The sequence below is a fragment of the Cydia splendana genome, chromosome 9 (assembly GCF_910591565.1).
Source record: "Cydia splendana chromosome 9, ilCydSple1.2, whole genome shotgun sequence".
In the NCBI taxonomy this organism is placed as follows: Eukaryota; Metazoa; Arthropoda; class Insecta; order Lepidoptera; family Tortricidae; genus Cydia; species Cydia splendana.
In genome coordinates this window covers 1,209,758-1,228,865 of record NC_085968.1, presented here as the reverse complement: position 1 = coordinate 1,228,865, position 19,108 = coordinate 1,209,758, and the positions used below count along the sequence as shown (strand labels likewise).

Genomic DNA, 19,108 nt, shown 5'->3' with positions numbered 1-19,108 from the left:
TTATGAGACCTAGCGCCGCCTCGGCCGTCAAGAGCCCTCGCGTGTCAACATAGTCCGGTTGCTTGGGCACACCTTGCTAGTTTGAAGAAAGGTGTTAGTTGATAAATCGTTGATTCATTTTAACTTATAAACAACTAGCGACCCGCCCCAGCTTCGCACGGGTTAACAAATTAAACACTAAATCTTCCTCAAGAATCAGTCTATTGGTGAAAACCGCATGAAAGTTTGAGTTTATCGACCATACACACGAACAGACAGACGCTGCGGGGGACTTTGTTTTATAAGGTGTGGGTAGTGATCAGACTGAAATAAAACAAGTATTTAGGCACTAAACAAGTTTTATTAAAAAAGTCATTATCTCTTAGCATTTTTCCTCTTAGACTTTCCGGGCCTCTGATTCTTTCCTTTTGGTTTAAACTGTTTATTCTTAGCATTCTTATAATCGAACGGCTTTTTCTTGGCTGAGCTATTAAAGCCATCCATATTACTAGAAGATTCCCTAGTATTTAGTTTGGAGCCTTTCTTTTTTCCCCCGAAGCCGAATTTCTTATCTTTCATAGCCCGTTTCTTGGATATCTTGTTCTGTGGGCCTTTGCCTTTATTTTTTCCCTTGTTGTCATCTAAGAAGTCTAAGTCTGTGGATTTGCCTTTGCGGACTCTCTTGAGCTGTTCGAGCATTTCTCTCTTTTCTGAAGCCTGTTTCAATCGAGCATCAATCTGGAACAAAAGTGTTCTTTTAGTAATTGGGTTATTAGTTATTTACGATACAAGTGGGAAAAATAGGAAATTCGCAACGAGTGGCCAATTTCCTATTCGCACGTGTATCGTACAACGTTTTACAGTACATATGGCCCTTTAAATTTTCGACGTAGTTACGTAATGTGCTTATTATAGCACATTACGTAACTACGTAGGGTGTCGTAATGGAGCACCAGATGTACAGTCGCCATCAGATATATCGGAGCGAGCAAGATGCTCACAAATATCTGAACATGCCTCTATTATCGAGGCGTTAGAGAGCGTGTTCAGATATTTTTGAGCACACTGGACGCTCCGATATATCTGATGGCGACTGTACTGTACTATACATTACGCGCTGAATGAAATAACATAAATAGTTTATTTGTCTTTGTAACGAAAATTGGTGAAATACTTAAACATAATTATATCCAGACACGTATTCGTTATACACGGGTTAAAACTACATTAGAGGCGGTTTTAGGCGGTTTTGTATCGTAAAATATTAGTTACAACCAGAAGTTAAGCTTCAGTGTTTTTAACTCTTTCTAAAATGAAGAGAAAACTATGGCTGGTTGTATGTTTATAAAAAAAAATATTTAGAAATTCATTTTTAGATACTGCCACAAAAATATAAATCCAGTAATCAGGTTCTTATTAATCGTTTGGACGGTGTTATGTAATAAATTGACAATAAACCACCATCATACCTGCACCCGTTTGGCGATCTTCTTCTGGTCGCGCAGCTGGCGCACCTTCTCGGTGCGCGCCTGCGCGGCCTGCTTGGCGAGCAGGTTCTTGCGCACCTTCTGCATGTGCTCGTCCGTCTTCGCCATCTCGGCGAAGTAGTCCTCAGGCCTGTGGACGGTGTTATGCAATTGAACCAATGTTTGTGGGTAGAAATATAATACCACCAATAACACAGCAACAGCAAAGTCAATAAAAATATGAATTGGAAATGAATGAATTGGCGAGAGGTCGCACAGGAGCGAGAAAAGTGGCGCTGTCTTGTGTCGGAGGCCAAGTCTCATTTTGGGTCGCTGAGCCAACAGAGTAAGTAGTAAGTAAATGAATTAAAAAAATCAACATGTTTTATAAATTTCAGTAATTTATGAACAGTAAGGGGAATAAGAACGTTTTGTACCTACTGATAACTGCATTGACTCTGCAATTCATTTCAATTAGATACAAATCAAAATGATCCAAATGATCTGATGATGGGGACCGCCATACGAGTTCATGATTTGATCATGAAAATGGCCATAAAACGTACAACTGTACTTTCTATAACATTTTCTAACAAAAAAACTTATTTCATGCAATAAAGCTTAAAAAATAAAGTTCTATGGTAAAACTTGAATGTGTTAAGCCAAGTTTTACCATAGAACTTTATTTTTTAAGCTCCCAAGAACTCTCGGGCCAAGAACCCGACTGTCAGGTACACTGCTTAGCGACTACGCGCTACATACGGCGAAACCGTGGCTACGCGCTTCGAGCGTAACCCATAGCACTTAGTGGCAATTAATGTGTTAACATTACCTTCTAGTAGGAATATTCAGTTCTTTAAGTTTCTTCAGTCCCTCCACCACGGCAGCTTGCGCCTGGCGATGGATGAGGTTCTCTCGCTTGAACTCGTTCAGCACCGGGTCTTGCGACGGGTCGTACATGTGTGTACCCTTGGTGTTTTCTTTTATATTCCTGTAAGTTGTGAAAAAAAGGCTTGTGAAAAGACGACTCAGGTTTTTGAGATGTTTTGTAACATTGAAATATGGTGTCTCTTTTTTTTGCCATGAGCCATGAGCGATAATATCTATGCATGCTTGATACATTGTTTCAATTTGATTTGTTTTGGCGTTATGTAAGTAATTTTGTACCTTTTTAGGTACATATAGACTTTTCTAAGTCTGTTAATTCACTACAATTCCTGACATTTTCGTATTCCGGCCGCATTCCTGACAAACGACCAAAATTCCTGACATCTGGTAACCCTAGATGGGTGACCGTTTTTTTTTCGTTTTTTGCATTATGGTACGGAACCCTTCGTGCGCGAGTCCGACTCGCACTTGCCCGGATTTTTGTGTTTATTTGTCTTGTTATATTTATTCCATTTTTATATTGCATTCATACAAAATAAATAGAAGTAATGTTGAATTAAGAGGGGCTAAGTTAGTGGACAATTGTGATGACTGATGTGTGTTACCTAGGTTGTAGAAAATACTCTGAGTACTGAAATAATTTAAATACAATGAGATTCTGCTTTCTCTGAAGGCAATGTAATAATGTAAGCATGGATAGTAAACTCAAACATATAATGATCATTTGCACCTTTATTTTAGTGCCCGATTACTGGACTAGGTGTATCGGATCAAACATGCCAAAAATGCCTACTTTCTCCTCTGAGCGGTCTCCTGCATTTGTAGCGCGACGTCCGGTGCCATAGGTGCAACTGCTGTCACCAAATCCAGTGTCTCAATCCATGGCAATTTCAGCTGAAATTCTTTCAGCTTCAGCTTTAAATCTGCTATATTGTTCACATGCTTCTTTCCTTTCTTTTCTATTACTTCATTCAGACCTGGCTTGAGCAAGCCTTTCGCAAATGCCTCTTGCAACTGCAATAAAAAACGATTTTTAAACCAAAGAGTAAAAGTAACTATAGTAGGTATTACTCATTAAATTGAAATAAAACGATACCCACGTATCGAAGTCACAATTCGCACAACACGTTTCGGTGTCGGGTATTCATCTTCAATTATTTTATAACAAAGATTCGTTGTGCCGTGTGGCCATTTTAGGAAAACAAAAATATACGAATAGTTTGTAATACATAGTAAATACTGACCTCGTCATCTGAATCGACTTCTGATTCACTGTTATTTAACACAAAGTCACCCATTGTGTAATTAAAATATAATTAAAACGGAGAGAAGCAGCGGATAAACATAACCTCTTAAAAACGTGTACTTGACAATGACTTGACAGTTCAACAGCTTTGTTGCCAGTAAAATTGATTTTAGCTATTTGAGATCATGTTTTTTTACTGTTCGTGCACGTCTGTCAGACAACTTTAAAAGCTATAACAGACGGGCGAACCGGACCTTGGTACGATCCGAGGTCTGATCGATCGAGTTCAGTGGAAGGTGATTTATATTCTTTGAAGGTGATTCACCGTACGTCCGTTAAGGACGCAGCTATGAGTGAAAGAAAAAGATAAGCTGACCGTCGCGGTCCGGTACGGCCGTCTGCTATAGCTTTAACTATAAAACGTGAAGTAGCTCAAAATCTCCTAGTAAGTATTATATTCTTTGCTCAAAATATTCTAAGCAGTATTGTTTAAAAGTCAAAACAAACACACTACCTCACCAAGGTCGTGGTGTGGTGCGGTACCTAGTGTATAATATTTGGCTTAATAAAGATTGATAAACACAAAGAATAGAACACACACGAAAAAAGAAAAAAAAACTCTCCTCTTGGAGTTAAAAGTTTAATACACATATCACTCATAAGTTTCGGATCGTCAACGATCGCAGATGACTTTCTTGATATATTAACATATCAAGAAAGTCCTATTCAATTTAGATATTATTATATGATCAGCGGTCTTCATTCTGGTGCTTTTGATTGTCTTCTAAACATACAGCCTAACCTGAAAAAGAAAATTGATTAGAGCGACGAGCTATAAGCGTTGTTAGCCAAGGGGTCGGCGTGCGTGGGGACCTTAGAGTTTATTTTCTCCCTTTAATATCTTTTTTAATATTGATCCAAGCGAAAAAGTTGCCAAAATTTGCTTATACACGAATTATTTCCCCTGTACCTAATTCCTTCGTTTGGTGGCCTAATATCAACCACAGCAATGCCTATGCATATAGTTTTAATTAATATTGAAAAAATTCATTGAAACTTTGAAACGTTATTATAAGAGTTAGGAGCAAATTTGTGTGAAATCTGTTTTTCGCTCATAATTTTTACCATAATCAAAATATCGAAAAAAGTCAGACGTAGGGGCATAGCTATGGTTAATATACATCCAATTATATACAAATATTTTCCATAATGTTAATATCCAGAGAGGAAAATGGGGACTACGTTTGTATGGAGAAACGGCCGCCCTCTTTCCTCTTATCAGATGATTATCTCGATGATACCATGATATTGCATTATCACCCATTAATACATTAGGTAGGTATGCTCAATCGAATAACAGGACTAATTTAAGTTGCAAGATTTGACCCGAAGATATATAAATAAAAGCTTGTAAAAAACAGTATCCCCAGTGGCGGATTTGCAGTCTTTGCCGCCCTAGGCCTTTCGCAGCACCCATCATATTGCCTACATTTTAAGTTATTTCAATCAATCAATCAATCAATCAATTCTTGTTATCACCAGCGAAATTTTTTGTCACAATTTGCCACCCCTAATTTTTTGCCGCTCTAGGCCCGGGCCTACTGGGCCTTAGGGCAAATCCGCCACTGAGTATCCCTCACCTCAACGTAAAGAAATACAGCAGCTCAACGAGACTGAGGAAGGAGAAGCCTAGAAAGAGCCCCAGCAGCCCACCGCAATTGGCCAAGAAGTCCGTCGCCCCGAACAGCTCCGAGCGCCGCAGCGACACGAACCGCGACTCCTTGAAGTACATATTTATCGGAGTGTACCTGTAACACGAATTTGAAGGTTTTCAGAAAAAAAGTGTACCATTTCCCAAAATCATTAAAAAAATTGGGTTATTCGACTTTCGACAGAATCACGAGGACTTTTGAAGAAAAAAAAATGTCCCCAGTTTCCCATACCAGATTTTTAAATCAGGTTTGTGATGGTCAATACAAACGTGCTAGGTACCTCCCTACCAGATACCAGATACCGCCAGCCAAAGCCAGTGATAGGTACCAGATACCGCTGGGGAGACGTGTGGGAGCGGATCTGCGTCAGCTTCAAGCCGATAATTGGCAAGCAACGGCGCAGGATCGGGAAAAGTGGCGTGCTCTCGTTTCGGAGGCCAAGGTCCTCTTTGGATCGCTGAGCCATATTAGTTAGTTAGTTAGGTACCTCCCTGCTTAAAAGTACTTACGTTTTTGTGCTCTTCATATAAGGTTTAGACACATTGTAAATCTCGTTGAAAGCCAGGTGCTTGGCCTTATGATGGGCAACGTCTTGACTTGTCCTTACTACCTCTGCGTCGTATTGCACACTGTGGCACAACGGCAGGCACTGGCACAAGCTGTGGTTACTGTTACCAAATCCGTCGTACATTGCTGAATACGCAACTGAAGAAGAAGTGTAAGAAATATTTATCTTTATTAGGGCCATTCCATTAAAAACTAGTGTCTATTACGTCAAATCATGGGATTCGTTGTAAAGCGCACCCCAGGCCCAGGTCCCATGAGCCGTGGCAAAATGGCGGTAACGCGAGGAAGAAGAAGATTAGGGCCATTCCATGAGCTGTCCCGTACAAACGCATATTATTAAGTGTATTAGGTAGGTACGGTCAAGGAATTTAATTACAGTACTATTTCGTACCTTGTCACAGTGACAATAGTATGAGGTCCCTGGCTACTTTCTCATTGATTGTCACTGTGACGAGGTACGAAATGGTACCTACATACAACAGATATTAAATTCTTGGACTGTACTTACATTTTTTTCACTGGGAAATTTTTACATACCTACTGCAAATCTTCAGAAAATGCTTCATTACCACAATAAAATAAACTTAAAACTACTAAATAACTGGCCAAGTCGATGGACTCGCGCCCCGAGGGTTTCGTTCAACTTGTCACATGTTTTTATAACAATGTTTCTTAAGTCTTTGTGCTCGTCATATGCTTTCTCTATAGGTAAAGAACTATTTTCCAAAATTGTAGGTCCAGTAGTTTCGGAGATACGGGGGAATGGGGAATGGTATTTTTTTCATATTCTCTTAAATAAATAACTTCTAAACTATTTGTCTTAAAAGTATATTTGAGATTCTCACATTTAGCCCTTTCATTTGATATATAACATGATATAGTTTAAAAATACTTTTTTTTTCTCATTTAGTTACCTACCTCCAAAAGGGGCCCTATCGAATTTGCAACTTACCGAATGTCTTGTAGATACAACGAAATTCGTCGCTGGATATGCACATGAGCGTACTCTGATTACCTAAAAATAAATCATTTGAGTAGGTAGGTAGTTATGAAGATGACAGGAGAAATGGGTCATAAACAGATTTTTAAATAAAAGTTGTCATTCCTGTAGGCCTAGCACATGATTGGCACGACAGTATCTCACGGCGAGATAGAATACCTGTCTTTTTCTAACAATGTTAATTAAAGAGGGACGGGTAGCCTATCTCGCCGTGAGATACAGTCGCGCCAATCATGTGCTAGCTCGGCTGTTGACAATCAATATTTCGCAAACAGAATGCTCGCGTGAACGTTACAATATTAGCATGTAATTGTAATTACTAAAGAAATCCTGCAGAAAACCGTACCCGCAAATTGTTCAACGGGAAAAGGCCTTACTTTTTTTTTGGTAATATCGTGTTTAAATTCGTTTTTTTTGCCAGTGTCTGATCAGCCATCTTGCTGGTAGTGACATTGATTTTGCCGGTGGGTTCCTTCTACATCGAGTGGTTTCGTCAATCCAAGGTAAAATATATCTCCCAAGGCTCCCAAAATTTATCCACACCTCCTGGGATGGAGAAAACTCGAATTATACGAATTTAGGACCTAATGAAGGTATTAAAATGATTTCTAGCTTGCTGTGGGAATTAATTCCTCAAAACGCTTTTTCTTGGATCTAATTTGATTGGCCTATTAAGAGATGTTAAATAAATAAATAGTTTACGCGGCATGTGATACTCGACGCAGCCACAGCTCGCCAGGGTGTAGTTAGCGAGGCACTCCAGCCGGCAGTTGTTCTGAGTATACATCTTGAAAAAGTGCAGCTTCCGCTCGGTAGGGAAGTAACACTGGCGGCTGAAACAAATATTCAATATTGACGGAATTTTTGGCTAACGGGATGGAAGGGTGAACAAGAAAGGTTTGCAAATACAACTCACATGTGATACGGTCTTAGATGATATAACCAAACGGAGACGCCATGTCTATAATTTTCGGTACAAAATAGTCTGCCGTTTTTTGCGGAGGAGGGGCACATCAAATACGTAACGTAAAAATAGCCATGTCAGATGAACGTCAGTCCATACATGTGGTTGACATGTGGTTGACCATTGGCCACCTATTTTCGACAGAGGGGAACGCCTGTTAATGACCACTCCGAAGGATACGGTTGACGGATCCCTTTGTTTGACATAATTATTTAAAGTCATAATGTAATGATTGTCAGATTATCATTATAGTCATAACTCTGAAACCGTTAACTTTTCAGGATTTTCGTAAGGTTATCCTATATAGGTTAGGTTAGGTATGTTTTATGGCGATCCTGAAAAATTACGCGTTTCTGAGATAAACCAAATTATGACTAACGGTGCGATTCGGGAAATGAATTAGATATTAACTAGATTCGATATAGTAAAGATATGTGACGTCCAACCAGTAAAGGTACCTTATGGCGTTTGGCGCTTACGCTATTACCTATTAACACCGCTCCAATATTATTGCGGCGCTACGCGACGTAAGCGCCAGCCGCCATAAGGTACCTTTTGCTGTGGAACGTCACATATCTTTACTATTTCATATCTAGTGAATGTCTAATTCATTTCCCGAATCGCGGTGTAACAAAAATGCGGACAAACAATACATTATGACTTAAAACTTTATGGGAAACAATAGAGACCCATACGGTTGAACTCTTGTTGAACTTCATAATGGCAAGGTCGTCTCGAGAATATATTTTGTTTTTATGTTTATGTTGTTTAAAGAGTGATATTGGTAGCTTATTATGTAGTGAGCTAACGTGGAAGTGGCCTGTAATACGAGCAAATAATTTAAACATAGATTGTACTCCTCAAACGGTGACACTTTTGTTCAACAACTTTTAAACATTATAAAGTATTTAGAGTCCCTATTTTTCATACAAAATAAATATTATCTTCAATGGACGCCATCGCCACGCCATATCATTGTGATTGATGTTGCTTGTCACGCCTAAACAAACGCTTAAACATAACAAAATTCGCAATACATTGCGTCTTAGAATAAACTTTAAAGTGTATTAAAAATCAAACCACAAGTTATTTTTAAAAGTTGCTGAACAAATGATGGTCACTATGAGAAGTACAGCCTACAGTTTAATTTTTTGCTCGTATTACAGGCCACACCCGGTATAATGAAGAATTAAGTCTTGAGACGTGTTTAACTATTATTTAATCAACACCCGGTAATCTATCGTAAAGTCCAGTCGAGCTGTCACAGCAACAAAAAGCAACTACCAACCGAACAACTTCTACAATACGCCTAGTGTTCTACGAGTTCAATTTTGACATTTGCGAAATCAACATAAATTTTGATGACAGCCATTGCTTTTAAAAAGAAGACAACTCACATGTGTGGTGAATAATTAATCAGCGTATTGGAGGTTGTCACTAGATTAACTTTGATAGAAAAATATGCGGCATCGTCGTCCTGCACCGCGTAGTAGCTGCGCGAAGACTGCGGCAAATCCGCCGGGTGATGGAGGTATACCTACAGGATATATAGGTTTGGTATATTAGGCGGCTTAGCACGGTCGCGTTTTTATCCCTTGTCACCATGCCTGTCACGTTCTAACAAGTATGTAAGTGCGAAAGGGACGCGCATAGTGATAGTCGATAAAAATGGAACCGTGCTGAGCGCGCAGGTATATGTCGCAATATAATACAACAAACAAAATACACAAGAAGCAAAAATGGGAAAGTAACAGTCACACGAACCTAGTCGCCGGCATACAATCGAGGTTACGCTCTTATTTTAAAACGATTATCTGGGAGACCGAGCTTTGCTCGGAAAACATATAAAAACTCATAAATGCGCGTTTTCCCAGAGATAAGACCTAGCTAGATCGATTATTCGCCCCCGAAAACCCCCATATAGCAAATTTCATCGAAATCGTTAGACTGCCCGATTCGAACTTATAATACGTCAGATCTAGAAACGATATGGATTAGATATGTCGCCGGTCGGATACTGTCATGTGATTAGTCTGCTAGTTTGCCTCGTAAAAAACTTAAATGTTCATTGAATGCCAAGTTTCATGCTGTTTTTCATGAGCGTAACTTCGATTGTATGAAAGCAGCTTTAAGGCGGCGGGTTCGTGAGACTCTTAAGTAGGATAGCTGCTCACCTTAAATCCCGAGAAAGTGCCTTTGCATATAAAATCGCTGTCCAATTCTTCTTTCAAAATGAAAAATAAATCTGGTTTCTGACCTGTCTTAAAAAAATAGTATTCAATTTATTACGAAAGAAAATAAAAACAGATGTTGAACATACACTTTTTTTATACGAAATGCTTCTTTGTGTAAGTACAGTTGTATTGGAAGATCTGTTAAGGGGCCCACTGATTAACAGTCCGCCGGACGGAATCGGCCTGTCAGTTAGAACCATTGACATAGATATCTAGGGACTGGCTTTACGGGCAATAATAATGAGGCATGACAGGGGCCAGTACAGCGGTGTGACACCGCTACGACGCGATTGGTTGATGAGTTCGCATCACGCGCGCGATTGGTTGACGAGTTCACATTACGCGCGCTATTGGTCGCTTCGCACGATTGGCTGGAATTCATGAGTAACACCGCTGAACTAGTACCATTTTTAGTGCCCGTAAGGCCCGTCCTTAGATATTATACGTCAATGGTTAGAACAAAAAGTTGACTGTTCCGAACAACTGACAGGCAAATACCATCCGGCGGACTGTTAATCAGTGGGCCCCTTTAGATAGGCAGTTACATGCGTCGAAATATCGGGAACTCGAAAACAAATACAAAAGGTAATCACGGTTCATATCCCGGTCGATATAAGTCTAGTGAAACTAACGGTGAATCATTCAAAACTGTTATAGTAGATACCTACTCGTCCCCTCCTGGGATAGGTGTCAGGTCCAGAGCTGAAATAGCCGCGCTCTGGTGACCAGCCCCGCCGCGGAATAAACGTGTTCAAAAATGAATAATTCGTATGGAGACTGAAACAGCAAACATGTGTTAGCTTCAGAAGTACACGTAAGTATTTTTAATAGTGTATTTTTGTATAATTAACACCTAGAATGGATGAGGGTATGTCACAATGACATAATAGGGGCATCTACAACCATATAATAAAATTATTATGTACCTATTACTTACAGGGGTCGGAGACCGGTATTTGCTCCATACAAAAATACCGCTTAAGACGATAAACTACCAAAATCTATGGATTGTTAAAATATTAAATAAATGATTATTTAATTTATTAATTTTCATATCTCATGCTCTGAAAGTGGGTCGTTGTTGTTCTAAAAGGTGCGCAGAAAGTGATACGTTTATGCTCTAGCGCAGAAAAGTGGTGTACTCCTCTGCGTCCCCGTCCCACGAACAACTGGGTGGAAACAAAATGGAAAAATAGTGTCTTTATTTCCTCGCCTGTAACAATTGGTAATTGTTTAATTTTACTAATCCCACGTTGATCCTTTTTTTTATAAAAAACGATGAAAGTAAATTGTTAAAAACAAATTATTCTTAATTTCTTTCGTTGAATTCTATTTACTCGATTTCATAAGACTCGAACCAAAAGGAATACACCAAAAATATTTTTTTAAACCTTACACTTGCGTAAATGAGCAAAGGCAGAATCTTATACAGCCACAGTTAAACGTTTGTACGATATTAAATTGGTTTTTAAAGTTATTTAGCACTATATTCATAAAAATAAAATAAAATACAAGATAAAAATTTCTTATATTATTAATTACATTGTTATTTAATATTTAAAATACTTTTATTATGTTATTGCGTGGTGCGGCGTACCAAGGTCGCGGTGCGGTCCGGTAGTCTGTGGCGGCTTTTAGAACGAAAAAGTATAAAATTAAAAAGTATGAGGCAATCCCGCTGATTTTCACACTATAATGAACAAATCATTTTAAAATTACTGCAGTTAGTTAAAAAATGTGTGTTTTCGTAAATATGCAATCTGAATGATTTTCGCTAGGGTTTATTAATCTTCACACATGTAAAGTCTCCGATTGCAAGTAAGTCCTAAGGAAAAAAATCATGGCCGTAGGTATATTGGGTACTTCAATTACTGATTTTGCGAAATTGCCTTGTCTTGTTTGGTTTCCTCGCATTCGATATGAAAAGTAGAGTGTTTAACTCGGGTGAAAGGCACCATTTCCGTCTCGGACTATTGGCGCTCTCACTGCGTTCGAGCGCCAAACTACCTCGACAGAAATGGGTGCCTTTCAACCCTTGGTTAACAATCTACTATTAATAATGAGGCACGCGGCATACATAGGCTGACAGGGCAGCCTTCCCCCCTGAAGATTAAATTTAACATAAAATGAATACCCCTCCCCCACCCCGTTAGTCCTTTGATGATATCAAGTATCAACTTGCACCCCCCTGGTCAATCGACTGGCGACAGTGGCGACGCCCTTGTTCTGAAGTCTTGGTTATCGTTACTCCTCTCTGGTTTTATTGTCTACATTACTGTCGACTGGACTCATCATTCTGTCGTATTTCGACCACTAGTTATAGGTATAAACCAAAATATGCATACCTAAATAAGTAAGAAGTCAGTAGAATCATAATTATGCCGTTGACCGCGTCACACGGATACACCATTGTATATTCGGTCTTACTACGTATCTGTTCAGTGAAAAAACTTACTGGTCGATATGGAATATTTCGTTAGCTGCCAGGGTGTTGAATGTGAAGCAAAGGCCTGATTCCATAAGAACTGAAGCAAAGTAAGCACTTCTATCATGGGCCATGTATTGGTCCTGCCATGTTCCATAGAACAAGACATCTTCAATTTTGGGCGCAGCCTAAAATAAATAATAGAACAATATGATTTTTGGGGAACCATCAATCTTAGGATAACACATAGAACGGTCAGGATCCGGGCTGAAGCAACTGACACCTAGTTTTCCATGACAGGTGACCGGTAATCACGTCATGCTTTTTATAGGAAACGAAGTGTCGGATGATTCAGGGTTACCGGTCGCCAATACAAAACATTTATTTGTCCGATGTTTCATGAGTTCATGACCGTTGTTGGTGGACCGACGCAGATTGCGGGATGCAGCTCTCCAGGGTGGCAGGAGTTATTTATTAATATAAATCTAAATTAACTTGCCTTTATCATATGTAACACCGCATTATGATCTAAAGGTGGGCGAATGTATCTAAACAAATCTGCGTCAGAAGATTCGCTGGCAAGATTGAAGATGTTTCCCAGTTCACGCACAAAAGGATTCTGTTCCATAAAACTGCAAGAAATGCATACACCATACACGTCATTATTTTCCATTTCAATTACATAATTAGAGATAGAGATCATTTTTGCATCCAAGCCAAGTACACATTTAAGTCTGTTGGTCTGATCTGTTGTTAGAGCTTTTAGCATAGAGGTAGTCTACGCCCAAATTCCGAGCGTCATCGCTAAATTATTAGAGTCGAACCAAGCTAAATCTGCACATGTACAGACTTTACAATGACAAGGTGTGGAATGTTATTATTTATTTTTCATCGCGCTTGCTCGTAAAGGGTGTTATTGTTAGACGTAGGCGATGCGGTCCGTAAAACCAAAATTTTTACCAGGGCTGTAATGTACGTACGAAATTATTTTTTTCCCAATATTTCCTCACATGTGTGATGAAAAACATTGTGTTTTATAGGAATTACGAACTCGTGTTAATTAAGTCCGCGCGTTCGACTTCGGGCTTCAATTCACACTCGTTCGTAAATGATTGTTTACCGCGCTTAATACACAACAGAATGCACTATTCTTATAATATGCTACGCTTATGAGAATGATCGTTTTTTTATTTTAATTTGGTTAAATATACATACGCGTGTCCTTTGTTTCTTAATTCTTTTTCAGTTATTTTTATATTATTACTTTGTTGTTCATGTATAAATTTTCTGAATGTAATATAATGTTTGGTGTAGTTGAAATATTTCTGATTAACTTTCGTCTGTGGGCAGACGGTCACCGCCGGGAACGGAACCTGGAATACATAAAAGTACAGTCAGCATAAGAAGTTAAAAGGGGCCAAGTTTAAATTAAGCTAATTTTGAGTGCTTTGATGCCATTTTGATGCGCTGCTGATGATAGTGATTATGTATAAGTAGACAGGGCCTACCCCGTTTTTATCATGTGGGAACATACATATGTACATAGTTATAGGTACATATAGGCCTCGTACATATACAAATCCGCGGAGCACTTCCCGTTATACTTACATGCGATACAAAATGCAATTTAAGTCTATTAGGCGCGCCGCCAGACCTTAGAGTCGACGCACACGAAGCTCTTTTTGTTTTTTGTTTTTTTTTTTGTTTTTTTGTTTATTTATTTTAACAAAAGTTCATACACAATTACAATGATATGGTTTCGCCAAACTGCTTGACAGTTTGTTGGCGAAATACAGCACTCTTTACTTATAAAACTATAAATTTCAAATGTACGTAGGTATAATATTGTTACCTCTGTAATTGATGAGAGCTGTTCGTTGACGGAGATGATGATGGGGCTGGTCTTCCACTTGAACCACACGTTGCTCATAGCCCACACACACAATAACACACTTGCTACGAATATGATGCCCCAAAATAACCTGAAAAACGAAAATGGTTGCATAGGTCTTCCTCGTGCCTCCGCTTGGTACGTTTTCCTCCTTCCTCCTTACCAAACGAAATTAAACTTCAATGTAATAGAAATGAAGCACATTTTATTCATTAACTTTTTTTGACTGTATGGGATGTGCAAGTTGCGGAAAGTTTCAAAAAAGTAGGAAAAGTTTACAAAAATTTCAGAAAAATATACATTAAGTACCTAAACGGAACATTTCAATCCCCATAAAAAAATAAAAATAGTAGAAATTTACGTTTCGACGGCAAATCAGTAGGTAGTGTATTAACTCCTCTTCAAGCGGCCCATCAAACAAGTAAAATTGCAGTCAAATTTAGTCAATGGTACATACCTATTCTACTAATTAGAAAATATAATTGAATTTGTTTCATTGTAAAATTTAACGAAACAAAACAACAGTTCCATTCTACAAAGATTGTAACTTCAGCCGCTAAAGGTAATAAAAGCATAGTTTTACTTTAAGCTCCCTCACGGGGAGGTACCGCATGGTAGTGCCCCTCAACCGTACCAGGCGTGCAGGGTTGAGGCAGCTCGTACCTCTCAATCAAGCGGAGCCCCTCGCGGTGAGGTACCGCATGGTAGTGCCCCTCAACCGTACCAGGCATGCAGGGTTGAGGCAGCTCGTACCTCTCAATCAAGTGGAGCCCCTCGCGGTGAGGTACCGCATGGTAGTGCCCCTCAACCGTACCAGGCGTGCAGGGTTACCTCTCAATCAAGTGGAGCCCCCTCGCGGTGAGGTACCGCGGGCCGTGCAGCGTGGAGTTGCGCGCGAAGTCCAGCAGCAGCTCAAACAGCAGTCGCTGGCGCACCTCTCCCCGCACCTCATACCCCTCGACGTTGCTCTTCTCATTGTCCTTTACCACTCCGCAGGGATCCCTATTAGTACGATAAGGGAAAGAAATTTGCTTTTATTTATTTTTTGCAGTTTTAAGTCAGAATACTCCGAGAACAACTAGTATAATAATAAATCGGATCTTAACATTGGTTTAGGTATAAGGTACCTACTTTATAAATATTATAGGACATTTTTACACAAATTGACTAAGCCCCACGGTAAGCTCAAGAAAGCTTGTGTTGTGGGTACTCAGACAACGATATAATTATATAATGTAGGTATAAATACTTAAATACATAGAAAACAACCATGACTCGGGAACAAATATCTGTATCATCAATCATACAAATAAATGCCCTTACCAGGATTCGAAACCGGGACCATCGGCTTCATAGGCAGGGTCACTAGTGTCACTACCCACTAGGCCAGACCGGTCGTAATAACTTTATGTATTTGTTAACGACACCAATATTATACACGAGAGATTTTTCTCTGTTACGCGGTGTAGGTACCTTATTTTATATTTAACTATGTATTTGATCGTCACCAGTAATTTAATAACCATATTTCAATATAATTTAAAACAAGAAAAAAAAATCTTTAAACTTAAAGATTACCTACTATCTTGAGTGTTTAGTGGTAAGTGAAATGTATTGAAAACGATATCATTAGATTCATACTTTAGTAAATTCTGGAGAAAATTTATCTCGTCTAACTTTCATTTACACTACTTTCAACATAAATGTCATAATAACAAAAATGTAAGTAGTCTAATAAAGTTGAAGTAAAAGATATGTGTGATACAAAGTAACCATTTTTAGCAGTCCATACTTTACGAAATTTACAAATAAGAGCTTTAAAATCAGTGCGTTACGCGCGTTTACCTAAACGTCCATCAGAAAAAAATAATTTCTAATTTAGTGAGTATGTTTTCAAAAAAATAATCTATTAAAATGGAAGATAAGAAGACGTGCTAATAGAAACCAGTACTTGTTATTTCCATTATGTAACAAAAAGTATATAATTTCACCGACTAAATCTATCAATTTTACATTTTTGAGACTAAAATCGATACCGGCCTCTTAAGTATAAGTACTGTAAGGCCCACTTGCACCATCCCACTAACCCGGGGTTAACCAGTTAAATCTGGAGTTACCATGGTTAGCAGTACAATTTGACACTGGGTTAACGGTTTAACCGGTTAACCCCGGGTTAGTGGGATGGGTGGCTAAGTGTAGTGTACTTACTCCATGTTTTATTGTGGAAATATGAACAAACTAAACTAGAAACAGTCGACCGCGGCCGCCGACGGTCATCGGCCTTACTGCCCTTTTTATTACCTACCTATAGTAATAAAAGAATATCGTAGTTAGTATAATTAACACATTCAGTTAATTAATTAAAATTGCACTATTTCACGTTATGTACAGTGTTAACTACCACGCAGACAGCAACAAGCTAATCGTGTGTGATCATGATCAACAGACATAGAAGTTTTGTGGCATAAACGAGTGTTTGAGAAAATGAAACATCGATAAATCTGTTATCGATAAGTCTGTAACGTGTTGTGTACTTCGCGGTAACTATGTTATTATACAGTGTTATAAATATCTATGATAAAGTTAAGGTAACATCGATAACAGACATCGATATTTCATTTTGTCAATCACTTTATTTTGCCACAGTAACTTCTATGTTTGGTGATCAAAAACGTTCCAAGCGTCTTTCCTATATACAATAATAGTATCACACAGAGTTGGGCAAAAATTAACTTGAATAAGAATAAGAATAAAAACAGAAATTTTATTCTTATTCAAATCGATTTGAATTAGAATTATTCTTGCACTAGTTATTTTAGAATAAAATTAAGGTGAATAAATCATGTGACTCTTATTTTAAATGCGGAATAAAAAACAGAATAATTATTCTAGAAGTGGGCCTATTCTAACTAAGGTTTTATTCAATTAAAATGTTATTTAGAATTAAGTTAATTTTTGTAGTACAATCGGTTATATTTTGTAAGTTGATTTTCACCCTTCTATTTAAAAGTCGGATTGATTTGATATTTATTACTATAGTTTAGGTATAGTACACATTGAAGAGTTCCGCTATACACTATCTAGTTCTATCATCCGATCAGGGTGCTTAGCCAACATACCAAACGTTGACCCTCCGTAGAGTTGCGCATAGTCTCTCTCTATCACTCTTACATATTAGTGCGATAGAGAGACAGATAGCGTTTCGTTGTCGTAGCGCAAACGTTTGGCATGTTGGCTACGCTCCCAATGTGCCTAGCCAAGATGCCAATTTTTGTTTTTATTCTTATAACCAAATCATTAGGTAAATTAAGCTGTTCTGGAGGCCTAGCCAACATGCCAATCGCTTGGGCTCCAACAACGAAGCGCTTTCTTTCTCTATCACTCTTACATATTAGTGCGATAGAGAGACAGAGATAGCGTTTCGTTGTCGTAGCGCAAACGATTGGCATATTGGCTACGCACCCAAGGTGCCTAGCCTAGATGACAATTTTTGTTTTTAATTTAATAACCAAATCATTGAGTAAATTTAGCTGTTCTGGGGGCCTAGCCAAGATGCCAATCGCTTGTGCTCCGACAACGCAGCACTTTCTGTCTCTATCACTCTTACATATTAGTGCGATAGAGAGACAGAGATACCGTTTCGTTCTCGTAGCGCAAACGATTGGCATATTGGCTACGCACCCAGGGTTCCTAGCCAAGATGTCAATTTTTGTTTTTAATTTGATAACCAAATCTTTGGGTACAATTTAGCTGTTCAGGGGGCCTAGCCAATATGCCAATCGCTTGCGCTTCAACAATGAAGCACTTTCTGTTTCTATCACTCTTACATATTAAATAGTGCGATAGACAGACAAAGATAGCGTTTCGTTGTCGTAGCGCAAACGTTTGGCATGTTGGATATTACGCTCCCAATGTGCCTAGCCAAGATGACAATATTTGTTTTTAATTTAATAACCAAATCTTTGGTTACAATTTAGCTGTTCTGGGGGCCTAGCCATTATGCCAATCGTTTGCGCTCCGACAACGAAGCGCTCTCTCTGTCAAATAAGCGCTTTGTTGTTGGAGCGCAAGCGATTGGCATGTTGGCTAGGCCCCCAGAACAGCTAAATTTACCTAATGATTTGGTTATTAAAATAAAAACAAAAATTGGCATCTTGGCTAGGCACATTGGGAGCGTAGCCAACATGCCAAACGTTCGCGCTACGACAATGAAACGCTATCTTTGTCTCTCTATCGCACTAATATGTAAGAGTGATAGAGAAAGAAAGCGCTTCGTTGTTGGAGCCCAAGCGATTGGCATGTTGGCTAGGCCCCCAAAACAGCTAAATTTACTCAATGATTCGGTTATTAAAATAAAAACAAAAATTGGCATCTTGGCTAGGCACATTGGGAGCGTAGCCAACATGCCAAACGTTCGCGCTACGACAACGAAACGCTATCTTTGTCTCTCTATCGCACTAATATGTAAGAGTGATAGAGAAAGAAAGCGCTTCGTTGTTGGAGCCCAAGCGATTGGCATGTTGGCTAGGCCCCCAGAACAGCTTAATTTACCTAATGATTTGGTTATAAAAATAAAAACAAAAATTGGCATCTTGGCTAGGCACATTGGGAGCGTAGCCAACACGCCAAACGTTTACGCTACGACAACGAAACGCTATCTTTGTCTCTCTATCGCACTAATATGTAAGAGTGATAGAGACAGAAAGCGCTTCGTTGTTGGAGCGCAAGCGATTGGC

At 38.9% G+C, this 19,108-nt stretch overlaps 2 protein-coding genes across 2 annotated transcripts; both read right to left on the bottom strand.

Moving 5' to 3' along the window:
• Positions 1-320: 320 nt before the first annotated feature.
• Positions 321-3,716, bottom strand: LOC134793333 (probable rRNA-processing protein EBP2 homolog). The gene is made up of 5 exons (XM_063764874.1): positions 3,578-3,716; positions 3,127-3,347; positions 2,278-2,436; positions 1,449-1,596; positions 321-717 (listed from the first exon to the last, which is right to left on the bottom strand). Exons 1-5 carry the CDS (start codon positions 3,629-3,631, stop codon positions 355-357), a joined length of 945 nt encoding a protein of 314 aa, XP_063620944.1. The 5' UTR covers positions 3,632-3,716; the 3' UTR covers positions 321-354.
• Positions 3,717-4,211: 495 nt separating this feature from the next.
• LOC134793863 (pickpocket protein 28-like) lies at positions 4,212-15,898 on the bottom strand. Its single transcript, XM_063765576.1, has 14 exons — positions 15,846-15,898; positions 15,204-15,374; positions 14,334-14,463; positions 13,697-13,854; positions 12,981-13,113; positions 12,512-12,669; positions 10,725-10,833; positions 9,997-10,083; positions 9,220-9,359; positions 7,561-7,691; positions 6,811-6,873; positions 5,801-5,996; positions 5,220-5,387; positions 4,212-4,381 (listed from the first exon to the last, which is right to left on the bottom strand). Exons 1-14 carry the CDS (start codon positions 15,896-15,898, stop codon positions 4,339-4,341), a joined length of 1,740 nt encoding a protein of 579 aa, XP_063621646.1. The 3' UTR covers positions 4,212-4,338.
• Positions 15,899-19,108: the final 3,210 nt, after the last annotated feature.

Bases quoted from the DNA above. Each gene is read 5' to 3' on its own strand.
- LOC134793333 (XM_063764874.1), bottom strand. From the start codon at position 3,631: ATGGGTGACTTTGTGTTAAATAACAGTGAATCAGAAGTCGATTCAGAT. The intron at 3,348-3,577 runs GTCAGTATTTAC...TTTTTATTGCAG, and splicing joins AAGTCGATTCAGATGACGAG to TTGCAAGAGGCATTTGCGAA. The intron at 1,597-2,277 runs GTAATGTTAACA...CACCGTCCACAG, and splicing joins CTGAATATTCCTACTAGAAG to GCCTGAGGACTACTTCGCCG.
- LOC134793863 (XM_063765576.1), bottom strand. From the start codon at position 15,898: ATGGTTATTAAATTACTGGTGACGATCAAATACATAGTTAAATATAAA. The intron at 9,360-9,996 runs GTGAGCAGCTAT...TATATCCTGTAG, and splicing joins GCACTTTCTCGGGATTTAAG to GTATACCTCCATCACCCGGC. The intron at 6,874-7,560 runs GTAAACTATTTA...ATTTATTTTTAG, and splicing joins CGTCGAGTATCACATGCCGC to GTAATCAGAGTACGCTCATG.